Genomic DNA, 12224 nt, shown 5'->3' on the forward strand with positions numbered 1-12224 from the left:
TACAAACTCACATTTTTATATGGGACTTGAACGCCATCTATGTCATCTTTTTTTTATCTCTCTGATAACTAGGGTTCAAAGGATGGTGCCAAGAGGCTAGCAACAGGATTCTAATTTTTTTACAATCCTTTATCCATATCATTTTGTGCTTTCAAGTGAAAGATTTTGCTTATCCTATAAGAACTCTCATTTTCTAAATCCAAAATCAGATGTATGGGCCATTGTAAAATCTTTCTTTAGTCATTCTTTGACACAGTATAGGAGGTTAAAAGCTGCTGTGAGAATAACTGTTTTTATCTAGGGAGAAACGCAATGGGATGATTAAAGAGAAGAAGTAAGGATACTGAAATTTTGAGAACACAAGTACTTCTGCCACTGCTTGTCCACGAAGAAATGAATTACATTTTATGGTATGCATAAGGTAGACCTCTAAGACTGCAAAGATACCGCTAACCTTAGTGATGACATAAACTGTTGTAAACAACTGGCTTGCAAACTTTCCTCCTCTAAAGAGGCAGAGAAAAGAAAGCTCAGAAGTTTGTTTTGCTCAAGGAAGACAAATATCAAAGACTTCAAAGACCTGTTCAGCAGACATTCTTAATATGATTGTTCATTTACTTTACTTACAGACTTAGAAAAAGCAATGCAAGTCACAGCTCGGTCAAAAAACCCCATTCCGATGACATGCAGGGTATTCAGAGTTACAGAATCCCAGACTCGCACGTGTGGTGGCAATTGCTACAAAACAGACACAGAAAAAACAGCTGAAACAATGGTGGAAAAAAACCATCAGGATTTAAAAAAATTAGAATACATCAAAAAAACCCCACAGCATTTTATCACAATTTAAGGTACAAAAATTATCAGAACTTCTTTAGAGTCATCCATGTAAACACAGATATTCTATACAAATGATTTGCTGATTAACATGCTTAGGACCAATATCTCGGACTGACTATCCAGAGCGCACAACACATCAGGTCTCACTGATCTCTGTTAGTTCACTGAAGTTAATGGGCACTGAGCAATTCTTCATTAAGTGAAAATTGTTGATGACCTTGCAACATGGGGCTTACTGGAATCATCAGTTTAAACTGTAGCAACTGAGATAATTCTGGTCAATCTCAAACAGCAAGTGCAGCAAAAAGATTAAGAATGTCTAAAATGTAATTCATTTCAGTGTCATAAAAATGGCTGCGGAAAAGAATTGTAGAACTGTAATCAGAAATAGATTGCTTTTTGTACATGAAATTCAAGATATACGTAATGGCCCAAGATCAGCTCCTTATGAAAGCTCAGTGGTTCCCCCTGACTCCCCCTCTATCTTTGACTTCTGCATCACAGACAGCCCTTTGCCGGCCCAACCTCGTACAGACAGAAATACTTCTCAAATCCACTAGAGGGCAACCCCAGGAAGTACTTGCTGATTAAATTTTATTTGAAAAATAGTTAGGAGTTTAACACTGTATCATCAGACTTTGCAGGAAAACAAAAAAGGTCATATTTTACTTCCTTCCCCCCCCCCTTCCAAATGAAATGAACATGTATTATTACAATATCAGGGGAAAAAGGCAGCAGACATCAGACTTTCTTGCTCATAAGTAGTGAAATTGCCTTTAACATAAATTAAAATATATATTTAAAACAAAAAACAAGGCTACCCCAGTATTTCAGTTATATAAATGGCTTCATATAAGCTTACTTATATACCACATTCCCCTCAAGCATAGACACCAAACCTTTAGATTTTATTTCACATATACAATGGAAAGTAATTGTATTTATGGAGTTATGAAAATAAATACCAGCCATTTCTCCAACAGACAATAAAAATTAATAGTTTATGTTACTCAACTAAGTTATCTTTACAAAAACTTTATATTGCATAACTGGGATTTTGTTTTCCTCATTTACTTAAAGTAGTTAGCACACTGATAATCCGTTTTTATCCTAAAATTCTTCCTTGACATCCACCAAAACTTTTGTGATAGTCTGGCTGTGACGTCAGCTACATACTCTGATGAACAACTTTTTCTTCTTGCTTTTCCTGCCTCTGCTTGTACCCATTCTTTCTCACTTGTCTTAGCTCTTTGGAGCAATGTTCATCTTCCTCCGTTCAAATAAATTCCTAGCCTACAGCTAAGCTTTACAATAATACAGGTAATGACGGCAAGCGCAAGAATGTATTTTTTTCAGCAAATAACCCAAAGCCATTCTTATTTGGTAGCTGTGGTCAGAAATGAAGTGGTATAGTGTAAAAGTTAATCTCTGCTGCTTCTCCTCCTTTTCCCCACATCTGCCCTCTCAAGTCTCCTTTGTAGCCTCATCCTTCCGTGTCTCTTTTGGAGACCAGCTCCAAATTTATCTTCTAGTCAACCAGTCTGGGTAAGTAATGGGAAACCGCTAACTGATCTTGATAATGGAACTCGGTAACTCTCAAATTACGTTTTGATTGTGTTCAGTCCTAAAATGTAAGGCAAATTTATCTGCAACATGGAAAGAATATAGCGTGTATCTTCTGGATAGCATATTCTTGTGAAACACATCCAATGATATGTCAGCAAAAGGGTCACTCACTTTTCCATCCTTGGATGTCCCTGCAACTTGACCTGTTGCTATAGTGATCCTATCAGGATGGACAGCCAGGCTAAAGGAAAGAAAGAGAGGCCAAACTTAAAGCCATTTATTATCTACTTCATCAAACTTTTATTTAAGCCTGTAATAAATAGCCTTACTTTCGTCATATGACATACACAGCATACATGTAAACATTTTAAAAATATAAAACCAGAACTGACAAAATAATTTTTGTGCTCTTTACTGAAAAAATCTGTTCCCTTGTGAACAAGGCAGTAATTTGCTGAAGCCCTAATACTAAAAAGCATGTATCAAACAAGCCTCAGTCTAACTTATGTTGGGATTCATCTCACCCAGATTTAAAGTGATTGCAGCGTATAAGGAGTTTACAATTTGCACTAGTTATCTAACTTCAGATATCTCTAATCAGAGGTTGTAGAGACCTGGTCAGTACAGTCAGTGCTGTCTAGTGATAATCCTCCAGAGCAAACGTGTGTGTATCCACTCCAGCACTGCTCTTCAGACTGTACTGACCAGGTATTCAGCAACTCTTATAAAGAGATACCAACTTCTCACTAATATTTTTCAAAAGGTCCTTTAGTAATCAAGAACTAGGATGCAGAAAATAGGAATTGAATGATGTGATTTCTAAAATTAAAACTGAGATTTTTGAAACCATAATGAACATTAACTAATGCCTCTAGGAAAAAGATAACCTAAACTTTGACTTTGTATGAAATCCTGGAGTACAATCTACTTTTGCTCTAAATGCTCTCATAATTCTTTTTTCACTGCAGCTGCTTTGCATACAGTTCTAGAGGCAAAGTGCCCCGCAAAAAAAAAAACCAAACCAAACCAAACAACTGTGGCAATAATTCATTCAGCTTTACAAAGCAGAAAGATATCCTCTTTATATGAAACCTGAAAACTTTGAAATATCTAGAGTTAGACCATTTGAAAGAAAGAAATTAGATGGAACAGGTCCAAGTTAAAAATCTCCTCATAAAACAACTATGTTATACAAATAACTCAATTTTATGAAACATGCTCACAATTGAACTAGATTTGGTTATCAGATCTATTTTGGGCTTTCAGGGACACCAAGTGTTTCATTAATGCTTGATCTAAAGAAGGGATGTCAAACTCATTTCATACATTAGGGCCCATCAGATAATCTGGGTGCTCTTGTTCAGTTACATTCAGCAAGCAGACAGAAACACTCAAGATAAACCATATGTTTATTTAGATTTCAATTTAACGATACTGATATTTCCTAATACCTAGTATCCTCTAAGCTTGAACACAGCTAAATCACTTTGAAGCCCAAGCTGGCAGGCCTGCACAGCAGCAGATAAACCAGGCTGCTCAGGACTAGTACAGAGAATATCTGCCACGATGTAGACATGCCTGAAGACTACCAGGAAGACCACAGATGAGATTAAAATTGTTTTATTGGTTAAATTGAGCCTAAAGGATCTGCATCTGGCACCTAGACCCATATGAAGATGAGTAATTCAATCCTACTTAAAAAGGGGAAGGAGAAGAGTCTAAAGAAGTAGTTAATTTTTAATCATCCTAAAAACACAATAAGAAAAATGAGTAGATCTATAGATTAAGTCAGATTTCTACTTTTCTGTATTCTCAATGTTAAAAGTATACTAATTATGGAAAATAAACTTCTCAAGTAAATCCAAGGAGTAAATGCTAGCAGCTTAGAGAAACAAGCAGTAACTTGGAGAACATCAACAGAGCAACTTCATATAGACACATCCAAATGAGGTAGCACAGCACAGCCCTCAAGGCAGGTTTGACAAGCAAGCTCAGGCTCTGTTAACAACATATTTGGATATCCTCAGGTCTGTGCCATCATATCCTTAAAGTAATTGCATCGTGTGCTGACTAGATAGAGCTATAACAGACTTCTAACATCCTTACCAGGACTACAGTCAGACCTTTATTTGATTGTGCAAACACATGGTCAGGCATAAGGACTCAATTTATTCACAACTTAGAAATTAATTCACTTGAATTTTCAAAACTATATTGAAAGAACAAAACATCACAACCCATACACTGTTTTACGAAGAAAAAAGAAAGATTAGGTAACTTACCACTTCACATCATCATTATGACCAGTGTAATGTCTCTGAAGTTGCTCTTCAACATTGAATAACACAACTACAGACGCGATGAAATATACAGTTTCACCCGTTGGAAGAAGATAGAGATTACTGCGACAGTCCCGACCCCTATATCCATAGCTGGCACGTTGGTCAAGCTGCAATAACATTATCTACCAATTAAGACTATTACAAATAAGGAAAAACAAAATAGATTTTCTGCCCCTGAATTTCCTGAAGTCGGCATCTCTTGGCTTGAGCACAGCTTTATCACTTGACAGCCTTCAGAACTCCCTCCCTTACTACAGTAGAGACTAAAGCGTTTCACAGACTTTGAGTTACTGAAAACCTACATATCCTACAGAAAATAAATGGTAAAGATGATATGAATTTGCAGATTGAACTATCCTTTTAGTATCCTTTTAGTATCCTCTAGAATTTGCTAAATGCCAGACTAAGGCAATATTAATTTTTTCCCAAGTGTATTTACTATTTACACTGCTTGACTAATTAAAATAAAAATTTAGACTTGATGGAAAGGCTAATAAGTCATTCAGTACATCTCCCTGCATTACATTAGGATCGATTGCATTATCCTGTGTGCAGGTTGATTGATTTCATTATTCTGGGCATGACCAGCCAGATGGATATGAGACTGTAAAAGGGTTACGTCATCCATTCCAATTTATTTTTGTAGCATTTAAAAGGCAGTGGCCCAGATTCTGATGGTAGTCATATCAACACTAATCTAAAATTAATCCAATTAAATAACTGGAATTAATCCAGAAATAATCTCATTTAGGCTGCATGTTAATTCAGCCAAATCATGTAGTTTTATTCTTTGGAAGAGTCATTAGGGACTACAACTATTTTGGCTTTCCTTTTTTATGAGAATAGAGAGAAACAGCATTAGCAGAATCTTGGCAAAACAGAAGTGCATTCTAATTCACTCAATATATAGAGAAACTGGCTGTGATAAGTATATGGAGAGGTACTGAACCCCCAATTATATGATATTAAATAGATACTTGTGCATTATTCTCCATAGTCACTGATAATCCAGTCAAACTAAAATATTCATGTTAACAGTATCCAAGAAGTAAGGACTATAGTTATTTTACTTCTAAAATAGGAATTTAAATAACAGCTTGCTGATCTTTTTCTTATCAATGCAAGAAAAATAGTGCTGCATAGCCAAGCATCAAAATGTGCATTTGCAAATACAGCTTTTGGACACCTAAATTGAAATATTTCAGCCAAAGTTCCTTCAAGTTTGAGATACTTAAATTTGAAGACATGAAAGTAACCAATATCCTCAGATTTCAAAGCATTTACTACCAATTTTGAATCTGTCTGGAAAGGTTAGAGATACTACTCTAGATTGCAGGACAGTGCTTTATGTTTTAATTTATTTTAATCTGTAACACCAGACACCATTAGCAACTGAGGCCAACATAAAATTTCCCCAGTTCAACAATATATAACCAAGTTTATCATGAACCAGTAGTTGAATTTAGCATAAGGAATTTAACTTTTTAAAAAAGAGAAATAAAAACGTTATACAGACATTTGTAAGGAACAAATATCTGTGCATAAAAATAGCTATTAAATGGGAAAGATTTCATTCTTTAGGGAAAATCTCCTTTCTTTACAATTCTTCCTGTGAGGAACAATGCTGTATTCAACCCTTTGCATGATTGCTGTTGTCAAACACTCAGTTTCTTTCTATCAGCCTTTTTTCTCAGATGTAAACTCCTGGGGTTGACCTCTCCTTCTCCCACGGTTTCCCACACTTGGATTCAGTGGCTTCAACTTGGATTTGGTGAGCAGGCACCTCAGGGAATGTTATCTTGACCTTTTCTTTTCATTTGGCCTGCAGCCTTTGTTTCAAACCTCCTGCTTGCCAAAGGAGCTGGTCTCAAATGGATCTGTGCAGACCACCACTCCCGCCCTGTGTCCCCGTCAGGGGGGTTTTACCACCTCTGCTCCAGCCCTCCCCTCACACTTCATCACTCAGCATTTCTGTTTCTTCATGTCTGAATAAATCTGATATAGTCTGAACCTTTTTCAGCTTACCCAGACAATTGCTAACACAGATATAAAACCCCTTTATGGTTCAGGTACACCCTGAAATCTACACGCATCAGGTTTTTTTTCTTCCTTTTTCTCATCATAGTCTGCTTTGCCCTTTCCATTTGTCCGTCTCACCTCCGATATCTTGTTTCTTTATCCCTCTCCTTACATTACGAAGCATTCCTGGCTGTAATCCCACAGCCAGGGTGATTTGTCCACTACAAAGATGTTTTCTCCTGCTCCAGTTCTGTTCCCCTCCAAGCAAAGAGCTCAGCTCCTCCAGCTTAACTGGAATGAATGCCTGCAATTCGGGTTGGGTTTCTGCAGTCTTTGTCTCTCTCCTTAAATTATTTTATGCTCCTGCCCCCAGTTTTTCTCCTCAGCATTAAAATCTGTAAATTGGACTCTGCGGGTTTTTTGTTTGTTTCTTTTTTTCTTAAGTCTTGTATATACCTAGTCATTGGTGTGACTTTCCAGTATGGATATCATGAGTGGGTTTAACTGCAAAGAAATTAAAATCTGAAAAATAAATTCACACAGTAGTTTTGAAAAAATATGTTTCCTCCTCAGTAACCATTCAGAGTTAGACCATTTTATTAATTCATACCTTTTCTATTCATAGACAACCTTTATATACAGGATTCTGCTTGGTACACAGACACACACCTGGAAGGACATATGAATATTCAAACTAAAAATAATACTCCATCTGGCAAATATTCAGTCATTTAAGGAAGCTTAAGTGAGAAACTAATGAGACTGAAATCATGACCTGCTCTAATTATCATTCCATATAATAGTCTGAAACATTAACTTCAGCTTCCACCTACACACTGCTAATGACAATCAGTTTTGTTTCGTGGCTGGGTTTTTGTTGTTTCACCAAGAATCCTAACACTTTCTCCCGTATCATCCTTAGGCCCCTTAAGCAAGGGGCACCCTACAAGTGCAAAAAGACATCCTTCAGTTCTGTTGATATATGGTGAGAGCCTGTACAACAATTAGATGTTAAAACACTGCAAGCAGTATTTATCACTCTAATCTCAGCTGTTCTGTTAATTTTGTGGAATTTTTTTTGTTTTTTAACTCATCTTCAGTTATTTCTGTATGCATTATCTACTCAGTTCCAGCAGAGTGGGTTAGAACGCACAGGCTCAGCTGCAATAAGAATAATAAGAATGGTTACTAAATCTGTCATTAATCTCTTGTGAATACAAGGGGACTTTTGGAAACTCTCTGTGTGCATTCTGAAACCACATGCAGTTCTATTTATCAACTTTGAAAAAGACTATATGCAGCCTGTCTTCTATTTTATGAAGACAAAGCAACTTCCTATTTGCGCTGTTTGGACCCAAAAAAAAGTCATCTTCTTAAAATAGAAAGCCTTATGAAGACTTCATCTCTCTAAAGATAGTGGATATTAGGAACAGACTCAGATCTTGTGTTTATATTTTATCTTGAATCATCTATTACATACACTAGGATTATACAAAAATGAAATGTCATTTCTTTTTTCAATGAAGAATATATTTTCTCATTGTATTTAAAAGTGAAACATGAAAATTTCTGTATGTAATAAAACACTGATCTTTTTCAAGTTAGAATTCTGTAACTATGTCCACTCATAGAAATCAGTGGAAAATTCTGGTTGTTCACTATTTACGGTGCTTAAACACAGTTTAAAATGTAAGTTCAAACATTATTTTACATACAATATCTTACAAATTTTATTGCTAAGCACCTGTCAGTTGCAAAGTGGTATTCAATTCAGGTATTATTCAAGTACTGAAGTTGATTATAGCATCCTCTAAAGGACAACGGTGCACATTTTATAAAACATAGTTTAAAATGATAAACAACTTCCGAGAATCAGCAAAAAAACCTGAGCTTGTTTTATGCATACTATAATTAATAATCACAGCTCACTACCTTCTTACAATATGCGTAGTTTAATCTTTAGCTAATTAGCATGCTTCAGACTTAACCTTCCGGCGATATTTAAGCAAAATCTTTCTTAAGCTGCCACCCTGCACTTCACAAGGTGCAGAACAGCAGCCTCGAGAAATTAATGTCTATATCAATGGAATGTCGCTTCACTAATGAAATAAACCCTATTAACAAAGACCTTAATTTTGCTATACTTTAGCTCAAAAAATTATTTAAAAGAAATCATTAAGAAATGATTGCTTTCCCATAGTCCTCTAGCACAGAAAGGATACACCCATTCCAGTTTAAGTCTCTTGGCTGGTAGTTCTACTTTTGCTTCCAAATTGTAAGATTCCACTTGCTCTTTGGGCATGTACATGGTAACAGGACGTCCACGAAGAAACATTTTTACATATCCTTCCTCTACAAAAGGTCAGAAACGTTTAGCGTTACACAAAAAAACCATCAGTGGAGAACTCCAGTGTTCCTCCATCCCTTCCCACTAAACAGTTTGGTGCGTTACAATTACAGAATGACATGCAATCTCAAACTTAGAAATTAAGCAGCTTTTTTTTTTTTTTCCCCTAAATCATAATCACTAAGCAGATTTTTGTTTTAAACATACAAAGTCCCTTTTTCCTCTAAATATTTTGAGCAGCAGAATTAGAACTAAACAATGTTATGAAGAACTACAAAACTGAAAGGAGTGAAATCGCAACTATTTTTGGTGAAAAATAGTGTTACAATATTACAGTTTTAATATTAAAAATAAAAGGGAAAACATCAAAGATTACAATTAATGCAGAAATTCCACTTAAATTAATTTTATTTTTTTTAATCAATATTTACAGTGGAGCATCAGCATCTAAAGTATTTTCCAACACTCAGTCGCATTCTTTGCATCTCAGTCTAAAGATATACTTTACACTTGATACAGTGTTAGAGATACATTCGAAATAAGGAACACAAACAATTAGTATAAGGAATCATGCTGATGTACATGCAGAAAAAAAAAAGATATGTGCTTTAAGAATTACTAAACATTGAAAAAGGAATGACAACATTGACAGCACATTAAAAGAAAGGAAAATGACATACAGGAGAGAAGCTACAAAAACTGAATTGGCTGACAGAAGTAGACATTTCTAGAAGAAAATACTAAAAATAATGTGTTGAACTTGTAAGAAATATTTTTGGGGAAGAGAAGCAGGATTAATAACAGATCTGGAAGTACTGACTTGGGGACTTCATGGGGCTTATAAAACTAGGAGATCTGGGAAATGCCATGAAGGTCTGACTAGGACTTTTGGGAACTGGCAAGGCCAAAGTGGGTGTCCTGTGAACTTCTGGTGAAGTTTGTCCAGATTCAGAACGTGCTGGCTCTTGCTGCTCCATCAGCAGATCAAGGGATTCAGCCTTGTTCTCATGCGAATCAAGCAGTTTTGGAGTCAGTGACATCTGTAGAGTTACTAGACAGAATAATCGTGGGCACAGAGGAAACGGAAGGGCAGAAGTAACAAAATAATGTAAATGAAAAAAAAAATTATACAACTTAGGACTGTTAAAATTATGCTATGAATTGTTACGTATCATTACAACTATACCATTATTTTTTTTTAATTTGAAAACTAAGGTTTTCTTTTAATTGGAAATATGTATATGCTACAAAACCTGACTAAATGAATAAAAATTACTGGTTGAACAAATAAACATCATGGCTATGCTGTATTATCTAGATATATGTGTATTTTGCCTTTAGACTAACTCATTTGGGAAAGAGATCTACCTGATCTGTCTCTACTAGTAAGGTAACAGCTAGGGCTCTCTAGCTTCATTTGCAGAACGTATACATATAACGAAAACAAAAGAAAACAGAATGCTAAAAAGAAACAATAATAGTGGTGAAATAATGGTGACAGATGGTTGAAGCTTACGATGCCTGTTAAAATGCTAGAATACGGGAACTGCTTTTAAAAACCTACTCCGATAGATCTGTATTGGAAAATATAAATGGTAGAGCATTAAATAGCAGGGCATTCCAGCATTATTTGTATGCGCATGCAGCATTAATTTAATGAGCTTGAAGCACATGCCAATACTACTGATACTGGTGCACTGGAAGTCAACAGATTTTCAGCAGTGACAACCACTGATTGTGCTTATCAAAGACTGGGAATGAACAAAAGTTTAATTCATTGATCCGCTTTTCTCACCTGAAACTTATGTGACTCAAAATTTGCATTTAGCCATTTACAGTGGACATATTTGACCTAGTCACTCAAAACTCCTTTTTAGAGTAAATAGGGAGAAAGAGGTACTTTTGGACAAATTAATCCCATTGTAAAGCAGAAGCCAAAAGCAGGTATAGTAAATTATACCAAATATATTATGCCAAGTATATAAATTATGCCTTCAGAATGCCTCTCTCTCTACTAACTATAAAGAGGAACTTAGGCTGACTAGGTCAGGCAGAGAAATACATATTGTGTATTTATTTCTAACTTTTATTCATTTTTTATTACTAATCCAAACGTATTATCTAAGTAATCAATCTACATCCCTTTCTTTGTACCTTTATTAACTAAGTTTTTAAGACAGCAAAGTTCTAAATATGAAGATATAGATGTAAAGACAGACAATGATCAAACTACAGAGACAGACCAATGGTGAAACTTTAAGACAAATGTATCTTTTACATCTGCAATTTTGTAAATTTGAAATCATTGTTGAAAATCATTGCAAAAATTAAGAGTTACTGAACTGAATTAAGAAGGCATGTGAATGCTAGTAGGATCTGCAAAGGAGACCACTACTGATTGCAGGCATAAACTTGTACAAAGAATACACAGAGGTAGAGACTCTCTAAAAGACTTTCTTTGCTTTGTGAAATTTTAGATTTGTCGCAAAAGCTGAAAGATGCTGATTAGTGGAAAAACTGTTAGGATTTAGCTATCTCTAAAAAGCGAAACAAATCTGTGATTCTATCACAGATATAAACATGCATCAAAAATGTGCACATTTACGCTATAGTTTAGATACAGCTTTAGAAAACAATATGGTATGTTTACCAAATATAACTCCGCTTTATGACACTGAGCAAAAAGCACTGAGAAATTAGTTGGAGGCCTAGGTTTGCTTATTGAACATTCAGAAAAATCTACAGTCTATTCAGTAAGAAAAAGCAAGGGGAAAACCAAGGCTTCTATAGTCATGTTAGGCTAACAGCGAAACAGCCAACAAAGGGGCAAATTCTATATGAATTTCAGCAGAAGTGCAGAACACCATTTCAAACACAGTGAACATCCACATGTTGCCATATAGCTCTCTCAACATATTTTCTCTAATTCAAATTCTTCTGAAAAAGTCCACAGGGATCTAAATTATAACCCGCTATTATCATTAAAGTGCACCTGAGGGTTATAATTCAGTAGACTATATAATAGATATATAGGTATAATATTTTTGTTTCATTCAAAAGAACTAGGAAAGTTTTAACATTGCAAAATGCGTGCAAGTTAGACATTGAGC

General features: G+C 35.4%; 1 protein-coding gene across 5 annotated transcripts in view; it reads right to left on the minus strand.

Moving 5' to 3' along the window:
* Positions 1–12224, minus strand: part of EML1 (EMAP like 1) — a 127924-nt gene that overhangs the window by 21390 nt on the left and 94310 nt on the right. For all 5 annotated transcript variants that reach the window (XM_074149688.1, XM_074149689.1, XM_074149687.1 and 2 more), the window contains 4 exons: positions 8990–9119; positions 4689–4838; positions 2578–2647; positions 628–738 (listed from right to left, as the gene is read on the minus strand). In XM_074149688.1, the coding sequence (XP_074005789.1) occupies positions 628–738; positions 2578–2647; positions 4689–4838; positions 8990–9119 (461 nt within the window). The remainder of the gene's footprint in view (positions 1–627; positions 739–2577; positions 2648–4688; positions 4839–8989; positions 9120–12224) is intronic.

This window comes from Numenius arquata, chromosome 6, assembly GCF_964106895.1.
Source record: "Numenius arquata chromosome 6, bNumArq3.hap1.1, whole genome shotgun sequence".
Classification (NCBI taxonomy): Eukaryota; Metazoa; Chordata; class Aves; order Charadriiformes; family Scolopacidae; genus Numenius; species Numenius arquata.